Source organism: Nematostella vectensis, chromosome 11, assembly GCF_932526225.1.
Source record: "Nematostella vectensis chromosome 11, jaNemVect1.1, whole genome shotgun sequence".
Lineage (NCBI taxonomy): Eukaryota > Metazoa > Cnidaria > Anthozoa > Actiniaria > Edwardsiidae > Nematostella > Nematostella vectensis.
The window spans coordinates 8,965,092-8,991,087 of NC_064044.1; the positions used below are offsets into that span (position 1 = coordinate 8,965,092).

At 40.1% G+C, this 25,996-nt stretch overlaps 2 protein-coding genes across 4 annotated transcripts in view; both read right to left on the reverse strand.

The window, feature by feature from the left end:
* The window catches only part of LOC5508643 (protein unc-45 homolog A), a 74,308-nt gene that overhangs the window by 44,827 nt on the left and 3,485 nt on the right, over window positions 1-25,996 (reverse strand). For all 3 annotated transcript variants that reach the window (XM_048733958.1, XM_048733959.1, XM_048733957.1), the window contains exons 7-20: window positions 25,865-25,928; window positions 25,314-25,420; window positions 24,494-24,550; window positions 23,587-23,725; window positions 23,198-23,258; window positions 22,648-22,742; window positions 22,053-22,185; window positions 19,778-19,831; window positions 19,354-19,513; window positions 18,930-18,998; window positions 18,701-18,766; window positions 17,361-17,455; window positions 6,423-6,510; window positions 203-256 (exon numbers count right to left, since the gene is read on the reverse strand). In XM_048733958.1, coding sequence (XP_048589915.1) covers window positions 203-256; window positions 6,423-6,510; window positions 17,361-17,455; window positions 18,701-18,766; window positions 18,930-18,998; window positions 19,354-19,513; window positions 19,778-19,831; window positions 22,053-22,185; window positions 22,648-22,742; window positions 23,198-23,258; window positions 23,587-23,725; window positions 24,494-24,550; window positions 25,314-25,420; window positions 25,865-25,928 — 1,242 coding nt within the window. The remainder of the gene's footprint in view (window positions 1-202; window positions 257-6,422; window positions 6,511-17,360; window positions 17,456-18,700; window positions 18,767-18,929; window positions 18,999-19,353; window positions 19,514-19,777; window positions 19,832-22,052; window positions 22,186-22,647; window positions 22,743-23,197; window positions 23,259-23,586; window positions 23,726-24,493; window positions 24,551-25,313; window positions 25,421-25,864; window positions 25,929-25,996) is intronic.
* Window positions 1,142-5,180, reverse strand: LOC5508636 (D(2)-like dopamine receptor). The gene has a single exon (XM_001629162.3). It carries the CDS (start codon window positions 2,772-2,774, stop codon window positions 1,773-1,775), a length of 1,002 nt encoding a protein of 333 aa, XP_001629212.3. The 5' UTR covers window positions 2,775-5,180; the 3' UTR covers window positions 1,142-1,772.

Sequence of the window (25,996 nt, forward strand, 5' to 3'; positions counted from 1 at the left end):
CTGTTTGCCTCGCTTGAAAGTTGTTTTTCGCGTCGTATGGTCGTAGAGTCGTATGGGCTTCTCCTTCTCAGGTCACGCGCGGCCAAAAACAAGATGGCGACACAAGTCATCCTTGTAAATGAGGTGTGATTTAGAGAAAATGTGGGGCCCTTACATCAGGACTTTAAAAGCTGTCCTAATGTGGTGTGAAGGCGCCGCTTACCTTGGTCAAGTCCAGTAGGGCGTTCAGTGCTTGTGCGTCCCCTATAAATTGCTCCTGGAATAAAGGGGATACCAAGAGGACTGAGTAGCAATTCTCCTAACTGCTTTATTGCTTAGCTATGTAAGGGTTAGGAGAATTAGGAGTTAGATTATCACAACGTATTTGAGTGCTTATGCATCCTCTATGAAATGCTATTGGAAAAGGGGATTACCAAGAGGATTGAGTAGCAATTCCCCCTACTACTATATTGCTTGGTTATGTTAAAGATTATGAGGATTTGGAATGGAATAACCATAGGGTAATAGTATCCAGGCGCTAATCCAATTATTGAGGGTAGGGTGGGGTGGGTGGGGGAGCTATTGCCTATGATATTGTGGTTGGGGCAATTGTTTCTTTTACGTACTATTAGCTTAATAATCACGCCAAGGATAGAAAGAAAAATTTCACAACTGATAGCTAAGTGAACTCATATAAATACTGTTTAGTTTAAGGGATGATCTGTGGAACCGAATCTTATCGTGGCAATGTTAAAGCAAGCAAATTAAATCAACAAGGGGTGCATATATTTCGCTTAAGCAAGGAAGAAAAGAACAAATAAAAAGGTAGAGGGAAAGAAATTAAATCTAAAAGGATTTGGACAAAAAAAATTACTAAAAACAATAAGATACGAAAAAAGATGTTTTTTCTAAATGTGCAAATATATTTGTCCGTATAGAGTTTGGTAGCTAGTAATCAATCCCTGGAGACGTTTTGTTTACCTAGAAAATGAAACATGAAAAGCAACACAAACATGCGGACGATGGAAAAAACAATTTGTTGGTGACAGCTTTTCCTTATTTGAGGTTTCCTTATTTCTTTATTAATAATATTTATATTTATAATATTTAATAGCACTTTAGAATATTGCGACATGATGCATGGAAAACCCGAAAACTTTTAAAGAAAACAAATCACTTTTTTATTTTTTTGACAAGGCAACTAAGATAAAAAATTTTCTATATTGTCAGAAACTAGTATTAAAACAAGTATTAAGCAATTACGTGGGTAAATCTCGATGAATATGGATTACAGGTGTCCAGTCATACAATCACGTACACAGAAAGATTATTAGTAGTTGTGCTATAACATCGCATGTATAAAAGTTTAAAAATTGTTTGAAGAGGTGTTTTATTTTTCCTCCCATTCGATCCCATAACCGCTGTGAAAGTTAACAACTGTGAAAAGCCTGACGAATTAACCCATGAAATAAAAGATCATTGAAAAAGCGAAATTATTACGTTTTTATTTTTTTATGTTAAAACAACAATATTATTAATTTTCAACTGATCTTATTTTTGGTTCATCTCTCAAAGTTTTCATCGTTAATATTTTCTATTGCACCTTGCACTCTTGGATTTCTGCAACTTGCGAAACAAAAAAATTACAAATAGAATCATTTACTAACTGTGTTTTCTTGGTCTTTGTGGATGGAAAATGTGTTCTGAGTACAAATAAATATTTGACCTTGGACAGGTTTGCAGGTGATATCTGCCAAAGTTTTGTTCTCCGATGCTCAAAATAATTATATTTGCTAGTTCGTGTTGTTCGACCTTGTTGAGCTTAAATGCGAAATGTTATTATTGCAATTTTGACAGCAAAATATAGCTCTGATAATAGCAATATATTCACGTCTGAATGACCGACTGGCAAGCCCGTATACTATAGGGTTTACCATGCTTGAGATGTAAACTAGAAAGCCGTACATTAGATAGACACGACGATTGAATGTCGGCTCCCCGAAAGCAGAGTCTAAATAATCCACCACGCTTACAGGTATCCAACACGCCGCAAAACACATAAACACTACAACCAGTGTCTTAGTAATCTTCGATTCCTTGACATGAGCGCGGAGTTCCTCGGTGTTAAGATTTCCTTGGGTGGAGAAAACTTTGTTAGAGCGGTTGACTTCTCTGAGCACGGCTATGTAGCAGGTCGTAATGAGCGTCAGCGGTAGACCGATGTATGCGACTTCAATGAAGGTTGTGTAGGGAATGTAGGCCTCAAATCTATACAGACACATAGCTTTGCCGGGCTGAAAGGCGTAACCACGAAAGGAGAAGAATAGAGGTGGGATTGAGCCGATTAGTGCGTTACACCACACGGCTAGAATGTAGACGAGAGTGCGGCGAGGCGTGAACTTGCTCGGGTACAACGCAGTCTTGACGATACAGAAGAATCGATTCACGGAGACGAGTGCCATCGTGTGTAGCGATGCCAGGCCAAGTGTCAACACAAAGAATCCATGAGCGCGGCAGAACGACTCGCTGAAAATCCACTCGCCGTGAACGAGTGTTGCTAGCGAGTAAGGCATACACAGAGTTGCCATAAGGGCATCACTAACTGCCAGCGCTACCACGAACATATTGGAGATTGTCCTCAGCCGCGGCTTGCGGTAGACCGACGAAAAGACTAACAGGTTCCCAGACAAGCTAATAAACAGGACGGCACTCAAGAAGACGGACTCTAACACTACGACATATTCGCTACGAGAGCGCAACTCTGACTGAAGACGGTCTATCTCTGTAGCGTTCATTCTTACTAATAGCGCTTACTGAAAGCCTTCTGACATACAGTTAGCGGTTGGATTGATTCCGGTTTTGAGCAAACAGGGTAGTGTCATAGTAAAGGCACACACTCCATCACGTACTTTTGCTATGACGGAATAAAGGCGCGCTTTTTATCTTGTATAGCACGCATGCGCAGTTGAAATTTAAAGATCGACCAATTCCGTGCGGTGTTGGAAAAATTTATCTATTCTTTGAGAGCAGATGAATCGGAAAAGAGAGTTGCTATGTACTCAGCTAAGACGGATTAACTACCATAGGAAAAACAATAGCTCATAAAGGAGTTTCTTGTATATCTTTTTATATAATTACTATTGCATTGAAAATTGTTATGAAAAACGATGATGCCACAAGTCATAGAAGTAAGAATTACTTTTTAATTTTGACAGCAGATCCGACAGAAGCAAAAAAATGGCAAAGTTCAAGGTCGTGTTAGCTTATATTTGCTTGATTTTTTGCATAGATGTTCCTTGTGTAATATAAAACAAAATAAGCTTTAGTATTTTTGGGTAGATAATCCTTCTTGAGATATTGCAAATAGTAAGACTCTTGATTTGTCTGAAATTGCCCAATTTGCGAAATTGCGAAATTGTTCCTTTTTCATGCTCTCAATCATATCTCAAGAATGGCAACTCAATCATATCTCAAGAATGGATTAGGGTTAAAAGTACAGCTACAAACCTGTGTTTATCATCGTCCTTAGGGAAAATTTAAACAGCCATCATAAGTGTAAGGGTTCCTTTTTTTTATAACGATAACTATTTGTATATGTACAATTATGATATTAGTATTACAGGTATGAGAAAATATAAAAAGTAAAATCTTAGATATTCGGGTCGGTTGTCATCATCATATCCAATCATATAACATCTGTGTGAGAAAACAAAAATTCAAGAAATGATTATTACAGTGGTGATAATTTATGACAGCAAATTCACAACAGGGAATCGATAGGCAAACAACGATATAAAATCTGTAAAAAGTAATAAGTACAGCTCAGTGTTAATGGTTGTACGAAAGGATTTCTAGACCTCAATGTTGATGAGAAAATCTCAACACATTTGTCATAGCCTACAGTGCAATCTCTATGATGCCTGTTTAATGAAGGTAAGATATTTTCCTGCTAGCAGTGTTTTTTTTTTCTGTTTATTTCTAGAAGTTAACTTATTCCAGTCGCTTCTATCTTTTGCGTTTTTGTTTGTCAAACAAACAACGAAGAATACAAAAACGTGAAAGATAGACGAGACAGGGATAAATGAACTGCTAGAATCAAATATGAAGAAAGATCTGTTAGCAAGGCAAAATATTAGGACAGATTCGATCAAATATGGAGAGGTCAATTAAATACGAGTGTCAAAATTTTTATCAAAATGAGTTTTCGCGAATACCTTTTTTTAATTATGAGCAAAGATAAGATTTTATGTTCGCATATCATGCGAGAAATTTCTCGGCCGGAGAAAAAATCCTCGATAGATGATAGTGTTAGAGGATGCGCAAATTAAAAGACTCCTTAAAGAAGTGAATTAATGATGGTGACCATTGTTTTTGCAGCTGAAACGTAGAATATCAATGTCACATATAGACAACTAGAGACAGGGAAATATGGTTTTCCCCCTTTTTTCGCCATCGCGCGCTCATTTTTCCGGTCTGCCTTGGTCTTTAAGGTTGGTATAATGATAAACCAAGAACTATGAATTATACTAGTTATAATTTTTGGTGAGATCATTAAATGAACATTCTTGTTCGTCTCAAGAAATACGCTCAGGTGGCGGCACTACTAGGGCAGCTGATGGCTTTGCAAGCGTAATCTTAAGATACCGAAGTGCATAACAGAAATCGTAACTTATTAACTAATTCCGGCTATACGACTTTGGTGTGACATTTTTAAGTCAATAAGAAAAATAAAATTTTTCAAAATCAGCCTTAGTATAGAAGTTCTTTGGTTGTGTAGTTCAAAAAGAAATGCTAGAAAATGAAGATGAAACAATCGACTACGTTCATTTGCTTGTATCTGCACAGGGAGCTCACCTCTACGGTTTGTAAGTTGGTATGCCGTGACACGGAAGCCATTTCGCAGTCGAGACGGCCGTTAGACCGCTTACCAATGAGAGAGCGCCAGAAAGCACCGGGCGCCGAAAAAGTAGACACGAGATACAAACGCACACGCACTAAATCAACAACAACGCAAAGCTAAAAAACAACTCTAACTTTGTTCAAATCGTAGAGGTGAGCTCCCTGTGTATCTGCATTTGGTACGTAAAAAGAAAACTATGCTTTTTCCAAATGATACATTTGACTGCGCACCCCTCCCTCCCTCAGCTAATACTGTGTACGCGCCTGTTAAAGCCGCATTATCACCAGTTTACTTCCGGAGGTCCGACGGAAACCTCAACCGTTAAAAGACAAAAGAATCTATTAGAATCCGAGATATTCAACAGGCCATCCGCTCTAAATTATCGATCACATCTTCAAAGAAACTTCCAATAGAGACACTGCTTTCAATATTTTGAAATATTTTTCCGTTAAAAATCATCGGAGAATGGTACGTAATCGACCGGAAGTAAACTGGTGACAATGCGGCTTTAACTATGTCTAAAGACTGAATCAGACAGCACGATTTAGTCGTATGCTACCTGCCTACGACATATCTAAGCCCTAAATTACACACTGCGACTTTCGTAAGCGAACGTCGTAGCAGAGTCGTAGGCTGATTTACACTCTACACTCGTATTGTAGAGGGAGTTGCGGGCAAATCGCATACGACTCTATGGCGCTGTCTAAGTCAGCCATAAAGGGCCAACCATTTGATATCCGACAGGGGTAAATACTCCCGAAAGAAATCAAATAAACAAATATATCTAGAAAAAAAATAAACAATATATACTTGGCACAGGGATAATCCAGAGATAAAAAGTACAGCAGGCGAACTGGCCACCAAGAATCTAGCAGGAAACAAATATCTTACCTCCGTCAGATATCAAATGGTCGGTCCCTAACAGATACTACAGTTCGACGTTATAGGGGGGATATAAGGTATTTCTAATAAGAGGTTATTTCCTTTGTTTACTCGTGAACTCCTTAGCGATGCTTCCAAACGCGTTGTTTGCTCAGAGAGGACAACATAACAACAAAAAAAACGAAACGATGAATCAAATAAAGTTATGAGAAGAGGACTTTGGTTAAACAGCTCAAATAGCCTTTCTTCCTATCGCAGTGTTATAGACTCCTGCACTTTTATTACTTGCTGCGGGGAAACTACAGAAATAATGGATGTTTACTCAATTTCATACAGATAGCACGACTTCTACGCATTAAACTATTAGCTTTATAAACAGTCACGTATTTTCATTTTTAATAAAAATAATTTTTCGTCGCCGTAAAAGGGCACAACATCCGGGTTCCTGCGGTGAATACCGTTTTCCCAGACATCCCCCCTATATTCTCTTCCTGATTCAAGTAACCCAAATCCCAGAAACCAAAAAAACAATTATTTTTCATCTTACAAAAAAAAAACGCTTTTTCTGTAACTTAGAACAGGACTATTTTTCTTATTATAGGGGGTACTTTCGTGGGGGTTTTAGTGGGGGTATTCTTTGCGGGGGAGGGCGGTTCGTTACCTTAACATCTGCGTCCATGGAGAGAAAGGACAATGCCTCTGCCGCCCATTTACGGGACTCGATCTCCTTCTTGGGCTTCGTCAGGTAGCTAAAACACGGGAAGAAATACACGGCATCAGTTAGGAGCTAGTACACGAGAGGACATACAAGACGTCCTTAAGTAGCTAGTACACGAGAGGACATACAAGACGTCCTTAAGTAGCTAGTACACGAGAGGACATACAAGACATCAGTTAGTAGCTAGTACACGAGAGGACATACAAGACGTCAGTTAGTAGCTATTACACGAGAGGACATACAAGACGTCAGTTAGTAGCTAGTACACGAGAGGACATACAAGACATCAGTTAGTAGCTAGTACACGAGAGGACATACAAGACATCAGTTAGTAGCTAGTACACGAGAGAACATACAAGACATCAGTTAGTAGCTAGTACACGAAAGAACATACAAGACATCAGTTAGTAGCTAGTACACGAGAGGACATACAAGACATCAGTTTGTAGCTAGTACACGAGAGGACATACAAGACGTCAGTTAGTAGCTAGTACACGAGAGGACATACAAGACATCAGTTAGTAGCTAGTACACGAGAGGACATACAAGACGTCAGTTTGTAGCTAGTACACGAGAGGACATACAAGACGTCAGTTAGTAGCTAGTACACGAGAGGACATACAAGACATCAGTTAGTAGCTAGTACACGAGAGGACATACAAGACGTCATTTAGTAGCTAGTACACGAGAGGACATACAAGACATCAGTTAGTAGCTAGTACACGAGAGGACATACAAGACGTCAGTTAGTAGCTAGTACACGAGAGGACATACAAGACATCAGTTAGTAGCTAGTACACGAGAGGACATACAAGACATCAGTTAGTAGCTAGTACACGAGAGGACATACAAGACGTCCTTAAGTAGCTATTACACGAGAGGACATACAAGACATCAGTTAGTAGCTAGTACACGAGAAGACATACAAGACATCAGTTAGTAGCTAGTACACGAGAGGACATACAAGACATCAGTTAGTAGCTAGTACACGAGAGGACATACAAGACATCAGTTAGTAGCTAGTACACGAGAGGACATACAAGACATCAGTTAGTAGCTAGTACACGAGAGGACATACAAGACATCAGTTAGTAGCTAGTACACGAGAGGGCATACAAGACGTCATTTAGTAGCTAGTACACGAGAGGACATACAAGACATCAGTTAGTAGCTAGTACACGAGAGGACATACAAGACATCAGTTAGTAACTAGTACACGAGAGGACATACAAGACGTCAGTTAGTAGCTAGTACACGAGAGGACATACAAGACATCATTTAGTAGCTAGTACACGAGAGGACATACAAGACATCAGTTAGTAGCTAGTACACGAGAGGACATACAAGACGTCAGTTAGTAGCTAGTACACGAGAGGACATACAAGACATCAGTTAGTAGCTAGTACACGAGAGGACATACAAGACGTCCTTAAGTAGCTAGTACACGAGAGGACATTCAAGACATCAGTTAGTAGCTAGTACACGAGAGGACATACAAGACGTCAGTTTGTAGCTAGTACACGAGAGGACATACAAGACGTCAGTTTGTAGCTAGTACACGAGAGAACATACAAGACATCAGTTAGTAGCTAGTACACGAGAGGAGATACAAGACATCAGTTAGTAGCTAGTACACGAGAGGGCATACAAGACGTCATTTAGTAGCTAGTACACGAGAGGACATACAAGACATCAGTTAGTAGCTAGTACACGAGAGGACATACAAGACATCAGTTAGTAACTAGTACACGAGAGGACATACAAGACGTCAGTTAGTAGCTAGTACACGAGAGGACATACAAGACATCATTTAGTAGCTAGTACACGAGAGGACATACAAGACATCAGTTAGTAGCTAGTACACGAGAGGACATACAAGACGTCAGTTAGTAGCTAGTACACGAGAGGACATACAAGACATCAGTTAGTAGCTAGTACACGAGAGGACATACAAGACATCAGTTAGTAGCTAGTACACGAGAGGACATACAAGACATCATTTAGTAGCTAGTACACGAGAGGACATAGAAGACATCAGTTAGTAGCTAGTACACGAGAGAACATACAAGACATCAGTTAGTAGCTAGTACACGAAAGAACATACAAGACATCAGTTAGTAGCTAGTACACGAGAGGACATACAAGACGTCAGTTAGTAGCTATTACACGAGAGGACATACAAGACGTCAGTTAGTAGCTAGTACACGAGAGGACATACAAGACATCAGTTAGTAGCTAGTACACGAGAGGACATACAAGACATCAGTTAGTAGCTAGTACACGAGAGAACATACAAGACATCAGTTAGTAGCTAGTACACGAAAGAACATACAAGACATCAGTTAGTAGCTAGTACACGAGAGGACATACAAGACATCAGTTTGTAGCTAGTACACGAGAGGACATACAAGACGTCAGTTAGTAGCTAGTACACGAGAGGACATACAAGACATCAGTTAGTAGCTAGTACACGAGAGGACATACAAGACGTCAGTTTGTAGCTAGTACACGAGAGGACATACAAGACGTCAGTTAGTAGCTAGTACACGAGAGGACATACAAGACATCAGTTAGTAGCTAGTACACGAGAGGACATACAAGACGTCATTTAGTAGCTAGTACACGAGAGGACATACAAGACATCAGTTAGTAGCTAGTACACGAGAGGACATACAAGACGTCAGTTAGTAGCTAGTACACGAGAGGACATACAAGACATCAGTTAGTAGCTAGTACACGAGAGGACATACAAGACATCAGTTAGTAGCTAGTACACGAGAGGACATACAAGACGTCCTTAAGTAGCTATTACACGAGAGGACATACAAGACATCAGTTAGTAGCTAGTACACGAGAAGACATACAAGACATCAGTTAGTAGCTAGTACACGAGAGGACATACAAGACATCAGTTAGTAGCTAGTACACGAGAGGACATACAAGACATCAGTTAGTAGCTAGTACACGAGAGGACATACAAGACATCAGTTAGTAGCTAGTACACGAGAGGACATACAAGACATCAGTTAGTAGCTAGTACACGAGAGGGCATACAAGACGTCATTTAGTAGCTAGTACACGAGAGGACATACAAGACATCAGTTAGTAGCTAGTACACGAGAGGACATACAAGACATCAGTTAGTAACTAGTACACGAGAGGACATACAAGACGTCAGTTAGTAGCTAGTACACGAGAGGACATACAAGACATCATTTAGTAGCTAGTACACGAGAGGACATACAAGACATCAGTTAGTAGCTAGTACACGAGAGGACATACAAGACGTCAGTTAGTAGCTAGTACACGAGAGGACATACAAGACATCAGTTAGTAGCTAGTACACGAGAGGACATACAAGACGTCCTTAAGTAGCTAGTACACGAGAGGACATTCAAGACATCAGTTAGTAGCTAGTACACGAGAGGACATACAAGACGTCAGTTTGTAGCTAGTACACGAGAGGACATACAAGACGTCAGTTTGTAGCTAGTACACGAGAGAACATACAAGACATCAGTTAGTAGCTAGTACACGAGAGGAGATACAAGACATCAGTTAGTAGCTAGTACACGAGAGGGCATACAAGACGTCATTTAGTAGCTAGTACACGAGAGGACATACAAGACATCAGTTAGTAGCTAGTACACGAGAGGACATACAAGACATCAGTTAGTAACTAGTACACGAGAGGACATACAAGACGTCAGTTAGTAGCTAGTACACGAGAGGACATACAAGACATCATTTAGTAGCTAGTACACGAGAGGACATACAAGACATCAGTTAGTAGCTAGTACACGAGAGGACATACAAGACGTCAGTTAGTAGCTAGTACACGAGAGGACATACAAGACATCAGTTAGTAGCTAGTACACGAGAGGACATAGAAGACATCAGTTAGTAGCTAGTACACGAGAGGACATACAAGACATCATTTAGTAGCTAGTACACGAGAGGACATAGAAGACATCAGTTAGTAGCTAGTACACTAGAGGACATACAAGACATAAGTTAGTAGCTAGTACACGAGAGGACATACAAGACATCAGTTAGTAGCTAGTACACGAAAGGACATACAAGACATCAGTTAGTAGCTAGTACACGAGAGGACATACAAGACATCAGTTAGTAGCTAGTACACGAGAGGACATACAAGACATCAGTTAGTAGCTAGTACACGGGAGGACATACAAGACATCAGTTAGTAGCTAGTACACGAGAGAACATACAAGACATCAGTTAGTAGCTAGTACACGAGAGGACATACAAGACGTTATTAAGTAGCTAGTACACGAGAAGACATTCAAGACATCAGTTAGTAGCTAGTACACGAGAGGACATACAAGACATCAGTTAGTAGCTAGTACACGAGAGGACATACAAGACATCAGTTAGTAGCTAGTACACGAGAGAACATACAAGACATCAGTTAGTAGCTAGTACACGAGAGGACATACAAGACGTCATTTAGTAGCTAGTACACGAGAAGACATACAAGACGTCAGTTAGTAGCTAGTACACGAGAGGACATACAAGACATCAGTTAGTAGCTAGTACACGAGAGGACATACAAGACATCAGTTAGTAGCTAGTACACGAGAGGACATACAAGACATCAGTTAGTAGCTAGTACACGAGAGGACATACAAGACATCAGTTTGTAGCTAGTACACGAGAGGACATACAAGACATCAGTTAGTAGCTAGTACACGAGAGGACATACAAGACATCAGTAAGTAGCTAGTACACGAGAGGACATACAAGACGTCAGTTAGTAGCTAGTACACGAGAGGACATACAAGACATCAGTTAGTAGCTAGTACACGAGAGGACATACAAGACATCAGTTAGTAGCTAGTACACGAGAGGACATACAAGACATCAGTAAGTAGCTAGTACACTAGAGAACATACAAGACATCACTTAGTAGCTAGTACACGAGAGGACATACAAGACGTCAGTTAGTAGCTAGTACACGAGAGGACATACAAGACATCAGTTAGTAGCTAGTACACGAGAGGACATACAAGACGTCAGTTAGTAGCTAGTACACGAGAGGACATATAAGACGTCAGTTAGTAGCTAGTACACGAGAGGGCATACAAGACGTCAGTTAGTAGCTAGTACACGAGAGGACATACAAGACATCAGTTAGTAGCTAGTACACGAGAGGACATACAAGACGTCCTTAAGTAGCTAGTACACGAGAGGACATACAAGACGTCAGTTAGTAGCTAGTACACGAGAGGACATACAAGACATCAGTTAGTAGCTAGTACACGAGAGGACATACAAGACGTCAGTTAGTAGCTAGTACACGAGAGGACATACAAGACATCAGTTAGTAGCTAGTAAACGAGAGGACATACAAGAAATAAGTTAGTAGCTAGTACACGAGAGGACATACAAGACATCAGTTAGTAGCTAGTACACGAGAGGACATACAAGACATCAGTTAGTAGTTAGTACACGAGAGAACATACAAGACGTCATTTAGTAGCTAGTACACGAGAGGACATACGAGAGGTCAGTTAGTAGCTAGTACACGAGAGGACATACAAGACATCAGTTAGTAGCTAGTACACGAGAGGACATACAAGACGTCAGTTAGTAGCTAGTACACGAGAGGACATACAAGACATCATTTAGTAGCTAGTACACGGGAGGACATACAAGACATCAGTTAGTAGTTAGTACACGAGAGAACATACAAGACATCAGTTAGTAGCTAGTACACGAGAGGACATACAAGACATCATTTAGTAGCTAGTACACGAGAGGACATACAAGACATCAGTTAGTAGCTAGTACACGAGAGGACATACAAGACATCAGTTAGTAGCTAGTACACGAGTGGACATACAAGACATCAGTTAGTAGCTAGTACACGAGAGGACATACAAGACATCAGTTAGTAGCTAGTACACGAGAGGACATACAAGACATCAGTTAGTAGTTAGTACACGAGAGAACATACAAGACGTCATTTAGTAGCTAGTACACGAGAGAACATACAAGACGTCAGTTAGTAGCTAGTACACGAGAGAACATACAAGACGTCAGTTAGTAGCTAGTACACGAGAGGAAATACAAGACGTCATTTAGTAGCTAGTACACGAGAGAACATACAAGACATCAGTTAGTAGCTAGTACACGAGAGGACATACAAGACATCAGTTAGTAGCTAGTACACGAGAGGACATACAAGACATCAGTTAGTAGCTAGTACACGAGAGGACATACAAGACATCATTTAGTAGCTAGTACACGAGAGGACATACAAGACGTCATTTAGTAGCTAGTACACGAGAGGACATACAAGACATCAGTTAGTAGCTAGTACACGAGAGGACATACAAGACATCAGTTAGTAGCTAGTACACGAGAGGACATACAAGACGTCAGTTAGTAGCTAGTACACGAGAGGACATACAAGACGTCAGTTAGTAGCTAGTACACGAGAGGACATACAAGACGTCATTTAGTAGCTAGTACACGAGAGGACATACAAGACGTCATTTAGTAGCTAGTACACGAGAGGACATACAAGACATCAGTTAGTAGCTAGTACACGAGAGGACATACAAGACATCAGTTAGTAGCTAGTACACGAGAGGACATACAAGACGTCAGTTAGTAGCTAGTACACGAGAGGACATACAAGACGTCAGTTAGTAGCTAGTACACGAGAGGACATACAAGACGTCATTTAGTAGCTAGTACACGAGAGAACATACAAGACGTCATTTAGTAGCTAGTACACGAGAGAACATACAAGACGTCAGTTAGTAGCTAGTACACGAGAGGACATACAAGACGTCAGTTAGTAGCTAGTACACGAGAGGAAATACAAGACGTCATTTAGTAGCTAGTACACGAGAGAACATACAAGACATCAGTTAGTAGCTAGTACACGAGAGGACATACAAGACATCAGTTAGTAGCTAGTACACGAGAGGACATACAAGACGTCAGTTAGTAGCTAGTACACGAGAGGACATACAAGACATCAGTTAGTAGCTAGTACACGAGAGGACATACAAGACATCATTTAGTAGCTAGTACACGAGAGGACATACAAGACATCAGTTAGTAGCTAGTACACGAGAGGACATACAAGACGTCAGTTTGTAGCTAGTACACGAGAGGACATACAAGACGTCAGTTAGTAGCTAGTACACGAGAGGACATACAAGACGTCAGTTAGTAGCTAGTACACGAGAGAACATACAAGACATCAGTTAGTAGCTAGTACACGGGAGGACATACAAGACATCAGTTAGTAGCTAGTACACGAGAGGACATACAAGACATCAGTTAGTAGCTAGTACACGAGAGGACATACAAGACATCAGTTAGTAGCTAGTACACGAGAGGACATACAAGACGTCATTTAGTAGCTAGTACACGAAAGGACATACAAGACATCAGTTAGTAGTTAGTACACGGGAGGACATACAAGAAATCAGTTAGTAGCTAGTACACGAGAGGACATACAAGACATCAGTTAGTAGCTAGTACACGAGAGGACATACAAGACGTCAGTTAGTAGCTAGTACACGAGAGAACATACAAGACATCAGTTAGTAGCTAGTACACGAGAGAACATACAAGACATCAGTTAGTAGCTAGTACACGAGAGGACATACAAGACATCAGTTAGTAGCTAGTACACGAGAGGACATACAAGACGTTATTAAGTAGCTAGTACACGAGAGGACATACAAGACGTCAGTTAGTAGCTAGTACACATGAGGACATACAAGACATCAGTTAGTAGCTAGTACACGAGAGGACATACAAGACGTCAGTTAGTAGCTAGTACACGAGAGGACATACAAGACATCAGTTAGTAGCTAGTACACGAGAGAACATACAAGACATCAGTTAGTAGCTAGTACACGAGAGAACATACAAGACATCAGTTAGTAGCTAGTACACGAGAGGACATACAAGACGTCATTTAGTAGCTAGTACACGAGAAGACATTCAAGACATCAGTTAGTAGCTAGTACACGAGAGGACATACAAGACATCATTTAGTAGCTAGTACACGAGAGGACATACAAGACGTCAGTTAGTAGCTAGTACACGAGAGAACATACAAGACATCAGTTAGTAGCTAGTACACGAGAGGACATACAAGACGTCAGTTAGTAGCTAGTACACGAGAGGACATACAAGACATCAGTTAGTAGCTAGTACACGGGAGGACATACAAGACATCAGTTAGTAGCTAGTACACGGGAGGACATACAAGACATCAGTTAGTAGCTAGTACACGAGAAGACATACAAGACATCAGTTAGTAGTTAGTACACGAGAGAACATACAAGACGTTATTAAGTAGCTAGTACACGAGAGGACATACAAGACATCAGTTAGTAGCTAGTACACGAGAGGACATACAAGACATCAGTTAGTAGCTAGTACACGAGAGGACATACAAGACATCAGTTAGTAGTTAGTACACGAGAGAACATACAAGACGTTATTAAGTAGCTAGTACACGAGAGGACATACAAGACATCAGTTAGTAGCTAGTACACGAGAGGACATACAAGACATCAGTTAGTAGCTAGTACACGAGAGGACATACAAGACGTCAGTTAGTAGCTAGTACACGAGAGGACATATAAGACATCAGTTAGTAGCTAGTACACGAGAGGGCATACAAGACGTCAGTTAGTAGCTAGTACACGAGAGGACATACAAGACATCAGTTAGTAGCTAATACACGAGAGGACATACAAGACATCAGTTAGTAGCTAGTACACGGGAGGACATACAAGACATCAGTTAGTAGCTAGTACACGGGAGGACATACAAGACATCAGTTAGTAGCTAATACACGAGAGGACATACAAGACATCAGTTAGTAGTTAGTACACGAGAGGACATACAAGACGTCAGTTAGTAGCTAGTACACGAGAGGACATACAAGACATCATTTAGTAGCTAGTACACGGGAGGACATACAAGACATCAGTTAGTAGCTAGTACACGAGAGGACATACAAGACATCAGTTAGTAGCTAGTACACGAGAGGACATACAAGACATCAGTTAGTAGTTAGTACACGAGAGAACATACAAGACGTTATTAAGTAGCTAGTACACGAGAGGACATACAAGACATCAGTTAGTAGCTAGTACACGAGAGGACATACAAGACATCAGTTAGTAGCTAGTACACGAGAGGACATACAAGACGTCAGTTAGTAGCTAGTACACGAGAGGACATATAAGACGTCAGTTAGTAGCTAGTACACGAGAGGGCATACAAGACGTCAGTTAGTAGCTAGTACACGAGAGGACATACAAGACATCAGTTAGTAGCTAGTACACGAGAGGACATACAAGACGTCCTTAAGTAGCTAGTACACGAGAGGACATACAAGACGTCAGCTAGTAGCTAGTACACGAGAGGACATACAAGACATCAGTTAGTAGCTAGTACACGAGAGGACATACACGACATCAGTTAGTAGCTAGTACACGAGAGGACATACAAGACATCAGTTAGTAGCTAGTACACGAGAGAACATACAAGACATAAGTTAGTAGCTAGTACACGAGAGGACATACAAGACATCAGTTAGTAGCTAGTACACGAGAGGACATACAAGACATCAGTTAGTAGTTAGTACACGAGAGAACATACAAGACGTTATTAAGTAGCTAGTACACGAGAGGACATACAAGACATCAGTTAGTAGCTAGTACACGAGAGGACATACAAGACATCAGTTAGTAGCTAGTACACGAGAGGACATACAAGACATCAGTTAGTAGCTAGTACACGAGAGGACATACAAGACGTCAGTTAGTAGCTAGTACACGAGAGGACATATAAGACGTCAGTTAGTAGCTAGTACACGAGAGGGCATACAAGACGTCAGTTAGTAGCTAGTACACGAGAGGACATACAAGACATCAGTTAGTAGCTAGTACACGAGAGGACATACAAGACGTCCTTAAGTAGCTAGTACACGAGAGGACATACAAGACGTCAGCTAGTAGCTAGTACACGAGAGGACATACAAGACATCAGTTAGTAGCTAGTACACGAGAGGACATACAAGACATCAGTTAGTAGCTAGTACACGAGAGGACATACAAGACATCAGTTAGTAGCTAGCACACGAGAGGACATACAAGACGTCAGTTAGTAGCTAGTACACGAGAGGACATACAAGACATCAGTTAGTAGCTAGCACACGAGAGGACATACAAGACATCAGTTAGTAGCTAGTACACGAGAGGACATACAAGACGTCAGTTAGTAGCTAGTACACGAGAGGACATACAAGACATCAGTTAGTAGCTAGCACACGAGAGGACATACAAGACATCAGTTAGTAGCTAGTACACGAGAGGACATACAAGACATCAGTTAGTAGCTAGTACACGAGAGGACATACAAGACATCAGTTAGTAGCTAGTACACGAGAGGACATACAAGACGTCATTTAGTAGCTAGTACACGAAAGGACATACAAGACATCAGTTAGTAGCTAGTACACGAGAGGACATACAAGACGTCAGTTAGTAGCTAGTACACTAGAGGACATACAAGACGTCAGTTAGTAGCTAGTACACGAGAGGACATACAAGACATCAGTTAGTAGCTAGTACACGAGAGGACATACAAGACGTCAGTTAGTAGCTAGTACACGAGAAGACATACAAGACATCAGTTAGTAGTTAGTACACGGTAGATATATACGGCAGTGGAAATGAGAACACCAGTTTGGACCCGATCATATGTTCTCATAAAAGGCTAAAACCAGCAAGTGTTTGATCAATAAGGAACATCTTTCCAGTGGACTCGGATAGTAGCAACATCGCGAACATTTGATCATAAAGGGACACCTACCTTCTAGCGGACTTATATAGCTTGAGAGTTGCGCCATCGGCGAATGTCTGATCATTCACCGCCCCTCCACCCGTAGTTCCAAGCTTGCACAAACCCTGGGAGTAAATGATGGTATGAACAGGGCTTCTGGAATTACGCGCTTGTGCGGAAGCGCGTAATTTGGCTTTTTCCGCGTAATCCGCGTAATCCACAAATTTCCGCGTAATCCCGCGTAATTTGGCTAAATTTTGAAAGACAAAACATTTAATTGCACAGCTGATGTGTTCTTTTAGGGTTGTTACCTCTATTTCTCGTGAAAAAAGAGTGCGATATTTCGAACTGAATTTCCGGAAGCAAATAAAATGACTAGGCGTTCATTGCTAAACCGCGAAAGCCTAGGACTAATAATGAAATACTTTTTTAATTGGCTGGTGGCCAATGAAAACTCGCCTAATATATTTTCACGCAAAAATTAACCTTTTTCAAGTTATTTCGTGCCTTCCTTCGGTACAAAATGTTGTTTGGGCGTAACAGTTGATATTTCGTGTAATTTAGCGCGTAATTCAGTAAAGAATCCCGCAAAATTTTGATTTTTAAAGAAAAATGTATTGCAAAATCCCGCGTAATTTAGCGCGTAATGATTGATTTTCCGCGTAATTTAGCGCGTAATTTAGCCAAGAATCCCGCGTAATTTTGAGGGTTTTTTTCGCGTAATTCCAGAAGCCATGTATGAAGTACATGGACAATAACATAAACATTTTTTGCTCAATAAAGCAATTGCTTTTGGGGGGAGGGGGTCTCGAGAAGGGAGAGGAAGTAGGATAACATCCCGATGTTTATAGTTTCACCACAGTAGCCACATTAGAATTATATTTTAGTTGACTTCATAAATGTCCCATGCTGCCAATGGCGATAAGAGTAGAGGACTGTTGTTGGCAAAAGAATAGCGACGTAAATTCAATGACGATGTGGCCGACTATGATAATTTTGCTGATGATGATGTGAACAGATGATAATCATGACTGTTATCATCATCAGTAATTATGACTGTGACTTCCTGCTCAAGTGCTCTTGTCAGTCACACCTTTGTTGTATGTTTTTTATCCAAAAAATGAAGACAAAACTTGAAGAAATTCTGAAATATCCATCTAAAAGCAAAATACGTTGTCAGGGGCGGATCTGGGGGGGGGGGGTTGGTTCAGTGACAAAGGGGGGAGGTGGTAATTTGTTACGTAGATCCGCTACTGGTTGTTATCCGATGGAAATCTGGAAATGGGTGCCTTCTCTAATTTGGTATTTTGCTGAAGGGGAAACAAAATGGCAGCTAACAGAGACCTTTTAAAGTGCGTAAAATCCCTTACCACAAGAGCTCGAACTCTGACTTCGTCATCTCTTAGTTGGTAAAGCGCTCGGAGTGCTACAAGCCCCTATGAAATAGAAATAGGCAGTTACACCCGTATCCTGTGTCACATTAAAAGGATCAACATACTTTAATTGAACGTATGGTGCGCTAATATGATTACAGTTAGATTGCGTAGTGTCGTATGAATTATTTTCAATCGAAGGAGGCTATAGATGTCATCTATTCACCTCGTCTCCAAGGGTGGAACACAAAACTTTGTCAGACGTGCCTAGCGCTAGAGTCTCTGCTGAGACAATCTGCAACAAGAACAAAAGACATCAAAAGGCAAAGAAACTATCATCTCATATTTTGTGTTTGGATGGGAAAGGGAGGCACAAGATCAATCAAATGTGATGTTTGTGGATATGTGGTTGTGAAGGTAGGGAAAGGGGGCACTTTACTAATATAATAAATTAAACAAAATAAAAGAGCTGGATGAATATGGAAATAACAAAACAAAAAACAAATAGGACACAGGTAACAAATCGACACACGGTTGATGATGGACAAGGCAGGGTCGACCTGCTGACATTTCCATGGTTATCCCTCTACGCCTTGGGCTTCCTGTGTTGAAATCGAGCGAAGGAATGGGTAACAAACATCCAACCATACCTTGCAGACTCGCTGCTCCATGGTGCCAAGGTTGATGACCAGAGGCAGGATGCCTGACTTGAGGATGGGTGCAGCGCTATCTTGGGCTCCTTGCATCAAGGCACACAGAGCAGTGCACCCCTCAAGGTGCGACTGGACACTAGATTTCTTCATGTACTCCCTGTATAAAGAGTGAGAATCAGACTGTCAATTTGGAGCTTTAAAGGGGCGCAATAGAAGACATGGCAGAAGGTAGCCTGAGTGTCATTACTGTACTTATTAAGTTTATTCCAGAAAAATAAAACCGTCTGATAGTCAGGCTAGGTGGAAGTTGCTGCCATAAAATTCTTCTTAAACCAAAGTCCAAAGGGGGCACTCTGGAAGAATTCATATGAATTGTGATTTATTTAGACATCTTGCCACTTAGAAATATGGAGATGCATACCCAATGACAGCTTCACAATCATTGCGGAATGGTTCCTTTTGCTTGTCGTCATGCCTACAATCGAGAATGATGTTGTAAATACAACTAAGGTTGTTACTGTAGTTTCCCATGTTCTGTGATTACCAACAGCTAAATAGCCTTCTGCCTTAATTGATCCAAAGTACTTGAACAGTTGAAGTGTTTTCATTGGCAACACTAAAATGGATTCCATTCAAGGAAAGTCTAATCCCCCCCCAATAAAATTATGTATCTGCTCCTGTACTGTTTTCACACAAGTCAAACATTGATCTTATATTATCCCATTATAGCATATCAATGAAATCCTAACAGTGGTAAATCAAAGAAAACTCAAGATTGGCAATTAGTTAAAATCCAAAACTGGCATATGAATGAAACCCTACATTGGCGTATTAATGAAAACCCAACATTGGCGTATCAATGAAACCCAACATTGGCGTATCAATGAAACCCAACATTGGCGTATCAATGAAAACCCAACATTGGCGTATCAATGAAAACCCAACATTGGCGTTTCAATAAAAAAAAAAAACTTTGGCGTAACAATGAAAACCCAACATTGGCGTGTCAATGAAAACCCAACATTGGCGTGTCAATGAAAACCCAACATTGGCGTTTCAATAAAAACCCAACATTGGCGTATCAATGAAACCCAACATTGGCGTATCCTAGAAAACCCAACATTGGTGTATCAATGAAAACCCAACATTGCCATAATAAAAGCCGAATATTGGCGTATTAATGAAAACCCAACATTTGCGTATCAATGGAAACTCAACATTGGCGTATCAATGAAACCCAACATTGGCGTATCAATGAAAACCCAACATTGGCGTATCAATGAAACCCACCATTGGCGTATGAATGAAAACCCAATATTGGTGTATCAATGAAAACCCAATATTGGCGTATCAATTAAAACCCAACATTGGCGTTTCAATAAAAACCCAACTTCGGCGTATCAATGAAAACCCAACATTGGCATAATGAAAACCTAACATTGGCGTATCAATGAAAACCCAAAATTGGCGTTTCAATAAAAACCCAACATTGGCGTATCAAAGAAACCCAACATTGGCAAATCAATGAAAACCCAACATTGGTGTATCAATGAAAACCCAACATTGCCATAATGAAAGCCGAACATTGGCGTATTAATGAAAAGCCAACATTTGCGTATCAATGGAAACTCAACATTGGCGTTTCAATAAAAATCCAACATTGGCGTATCAATGAAAACCCAACATTGGCGTATCAATGAAAACCCAACATTGGCGTTTCAATAAAAAAACAACATTGGTGTATCAATGAAAACACAACATTGGCGTATCAATAAAAACCCACATTGGCGTATCAATGAAAACCCAACATTGGCGTATTAATGCAAACCAAACATTTGCGTATCAATGAAAACCCAACATTGGCATAATGAAAACCCAACATTGGCGTATCAATGAAAACCCAACATTGGCGTTTCAATAAAAACCAAACTTTGGCATAATTAAAACCCAACATTGGCGTATCAATGAAAATCCAACATTGGCGTATCAATGAAAACCCAACATTTGCGTATTAATGAAGACCCAACATTTGCGTATCAATGAAAATCCAACATTGGCATAATGAAAACCTAACATTGGCGTATCAATGAAAACCCAACATTGGCGTATCAATGAAAACCCAACATTGGCGTTTCAATAAAAATCCAACTTTGGCGTATCAATGAAAACCCAACATTGGCATAATAAAAACCGAACATTGGCGTATTAATGAAAACCCAACATTTGCGTATCAATGAAAACCCAACATTGGCGTTTCAATAAAAATCCAACTTTGGCGTATCAATAAAAACCCAACATTGGCATAATAAAAACCGAACATTGGCGTATTAATGAAAACCCAACATTTGCGTATCAATGAAAACCCAGCATTGGCGTATCAATGAAAACCCAACATTGGCGTATCAATGAAAACCCAACATTGGCGCATCAACGAAAACCCAACATTGGCATATCAATGAAAACCCAACATTGGCGTATCAATGAAAACCCAACATTGGCGTGTCAATGAAAACCCAACATTGGCATAATGAAAACCAAACATTGGCGTATTAATGAAAACCCAACATTGGCATATCAATGAAAACCCAACATTGGCGATCAATGAAAACCAGTCAATGACATTATTACACAAATGTGTCCATAAATGTCACTCAAATGGGACCCTTTTTTGGTGTATTGCTTCTGTGATAACGTACCCATAAGAGTCCCATATCGTTGACAATAAGACAGAGATATGCATCCGTGTGCGTTCCGTTACAGTGAGTGACTGGATGCCTGAATCAATGAGAGGAGCACTTGTAGCAGCGACATGAAGAAGCTCTTTTACACCTGTCATAACAAAGGACTGTCAGTGGAAGGTATCCACTAAAATACAGCAGTCAGAAGCAAAGCAGAATGGAATAGAAGGGGACTTTAGAGGAAGGAAGGGGACGACTGTGGCATGGGAGGGAGTGGCATATGACTTAAAAGCAATTGTTTTTCATTAAAGGACCACATGAAGTCTTAAAGTCTCTACAAAGTAGCCACACTAAGTACAATGTTTTCCTATTTGGGGAGATACTTTTGTGGTTTCCTTACACTTTCCTGTAAATAAATTGTTTTGGACGTTTGAACCCCTATTTTTATAAGGGTGCCTCGTTATTATAGACAGTAGTGGGAAGTCTTGAAACCAAAAGTACATATACATGTTTTGCACATTTTAATGTGGATAGGAATAGAACAATCAGGTCTTTTTAACAGAGTTGTATTTTTGGCACGGAATCTTAGTCTTAACCTTCATCTTAATCTTACCCTTCATGTTCACAAACATAAGGATTAGCAGCTTGTTCTTGGGAAAGACTTTAACAAGAGCATCGATACATTCGTCTCGACCTTCAGGACAAATCCTGAAAAGATAGAGGGATTAAAAAGTACCGTGCGCTTGCAAGGCATGTGTGTTATAGTCGTTTCAGGGTGCACTAGCTACAGTGATGCAGCTCAAATTCCGCAATGTATGTCAACAGAGAGAGAGTGCATCTTAAAGCCGCATTGTCACCAGTTTACTTCCGGAGGTTCGACGGAAACCTCAACCGTTAAAAGACAAAAGAATCTATTAGGATCCGAGATATTTAACAGGCCATCCGCTCTAAATTATCAATCACATCCTCAAAGAAACTTCCAATAGACACACTGCTTTCAATATTTTGAAATATTTTTCGCGTTTTCCGTAAAAAATCATCGGATATTGTTAGGTAATCGACCGGAATTAAACTGGTGACAATGCGGCTTTAAATATGACCAAAGGAGACAAAATCAAAATTAATATTATTGCGATTTGGATTCAAATGAGTAGTACACTTACTTTTCACTTCTGATCGCATTGATAAAAGATGTTAGGACTGCTTTATTCTCTGCCTTGTTCACTGAAAATGAAGCAAACTAAAATGTTATATTATCACAGGTGGGGGTGGAGGTGGGGGTACAGGGAATCCCCTGTTTGGGTATAGGGGTGCTGCCAAGGGTCCATCTACATATAGTGAATATAGGGGAGCAACCTGCGACATCAACATGTTTTGCCACCAGAAGTATCTTAAACTTCTTTCTTTATTTTTCTCTAATAACAGTGATGTAGCATCTATTGTGCAAGGGTTGGGTCATGGCTACTTTTTAGTACCTCTACTATTAGTCTGGAGTATTTTTTTTGTTAATGTGAATTGCCTGTAGTACCCTTCATTTGATTCACATACATACCTATCTCAAAAGGTGGTTGCCCTGACTCCCCCTTCTTTCTCCAAGCCCTCAAGTCATCCTCAAGGGTAGGCATGTGAGATAGAGACACAAGGGCTTGCTCAAGTGCTGCCGTGGCTGCCTTGGATATCTCCAGCACTGACTATAATAATCACAAATTATCATATGTGATAGAGACACTAGGGCTCGCTCAAGGGCTTGCTCCCGTGGCTTCCTTGGATATCTCCAGCACTGACTATAATAATCACAAATTATCATATGTGATAGAGGCACAAGGGCTTGCTCCCCTGGCTTCCTTGGATATCTCCAGCACTGACTATAATAATCACAAATTATCATATGTGATAGAGACACAAGGGCTCGCTCAAGGGCTTGCTCCCGTGGCTGCCTTGGATATCTTTAGCACGGACTATACTAATCACAACTTACATATAAGTAAACCCAATTTTTGTTTGTCTCATGAATATCTACTTTGGACATCTTTATTTGTATCACGTTATAAATGCAGCTCCATGAGTCAGCAAAATACATAGGGTGCAGGTATAGGTCAAGCAACCAACCAACGCTGTCCCACAATGAAAGTGGACTATGGCAAATAGCGAAACTGCAAAAGGTGGCATGTTTTGCCCCATCATACCCAGGCCATACTGTAGGGTCACTGCTCTGACAAAATAAGCTAAAATAGTAATAAGTCCAGGCCCCAATTTTTCCCTAGCCAACATAATAAGACACCATGTTATCAACACATACACACAATAGATGGGAAGAGCTTAACCCCCCGTGAGTGTCACAGACTGCTTGTTATAAATTTGCAGGCCAGTTGCAAGTAAGGGACAGATTTAAATTAGCTTACCCCTGTTTCTGTTAAAATATTGATTGATTGATGTTTTTTTCTTTGATATATACGTACCGATTCGACAAGCTCTGATAACAATGCAAGAGTTGTCTGCTGAAGAACTGCCATAGACTGCAAGTAAATTTGCATGTAAACTCTTGAGTTTCACCCTTAAAAATCCCAATAGTTTCACTTATTTTCTTCCCAAAGAGCTTAAGATTTGAGGCAAACCAAATAGTGACAAAACATACTGCCTGAATCTTTATTTTCTTCCAAGAAACCCCAATTAAAAATTCAGGTGATGTCTTTCTTCAATTATTTTCTATTAAATAGAAAATAATATATACCTAGCATAAGTCTAGAGTGATTGGCAGGGCTGGCAGCTGCTGTTAAACATGCAATTCAATTCTCATGGTCTTGTCAACATGAGAGAAAAACCTTGCTAATGTAATGTGTACTGCTAAAAAACACTAAAGAATCCACAATTGCCCATCAGTTCTAGGCCCATGGCAAGGGGGGGGGAGTTTGGAAGAACCCCCTACTCAACTAAAAGGTCCACTCTAGCAAAGGAAAATTAACTACAGTAGGACAGCTATCTGCGTAAAAGAAAATGGTCCATTAAATAAGCAAACACACCCTCCATCCAAAATCCTGATAACAGGTTGGTGTTTCTTGACTGATTTCCCCTATTCAAAACATTTTTTGGATTTTTCAGTAAATTTTAAAAATGCTAAAAAGTTAAATGAGAACAAAAAAAAATTAAATAGCCATATTCTAAAATATGTTTCTATTACTCCGTAAGTACTTAATTTTCTGCCTTATTTGATGTGAAAGGATATTTCTTTAAACATTCTCCCATTAGGTTGGTTTTGCCATAAGGTAAATGATTTCTCACCCTAGGAGCTGAGTTAGTACAGAGTCCCTTGAGGATCTTCAAGCCTGCAATCTTTTGATCATGAGAATTACTCCGCACCAAAGATGTTATATGAACAAGTCCATTACCTGAAAGTAATGGACAAAATACATAAAAATTAATTGAACAATGAGAATGGCTACCTTTAAATTACAAGATTTCTATGCTTGAAGTGAAAAATCAAGCCGGAGTCAGATTTGTCAATAAAAGATGACATTTAAAACATTTGATTGATTAATCTTAAGTTGATAATCTTATTCTCATACTTGTGACACATCTTTGTTGCTATATTGCAAGCATTTGAAGCTTTTTTATAGTTGTTTTATAATTGGAATACAGTCAGCAACATACAGTACTGTCATGTTAACTGATAAGACACATGGAAACAATGCAGTTTGCTACAGAGGATCACTTACTATGCTTCTCACCTCATTTAGGAATCCTACTCATACCTCAATTAAATATTTTGTTCAGCATTGAGGAGGGGGAGGGGGGGGGCAACACTAGCCAAAAAATATTGTAGATTGCCTTACCTCCCTGAAATATTCTCTGAGCACCAGGCTCATCTCTTGACAAAATTACCAAATTTTTCAGAGCCTAAAAAGGTAATTCAAATAAATAACTTCACCTTGGCTGGATTGTTGTGCAAAATAGTATATAATAAT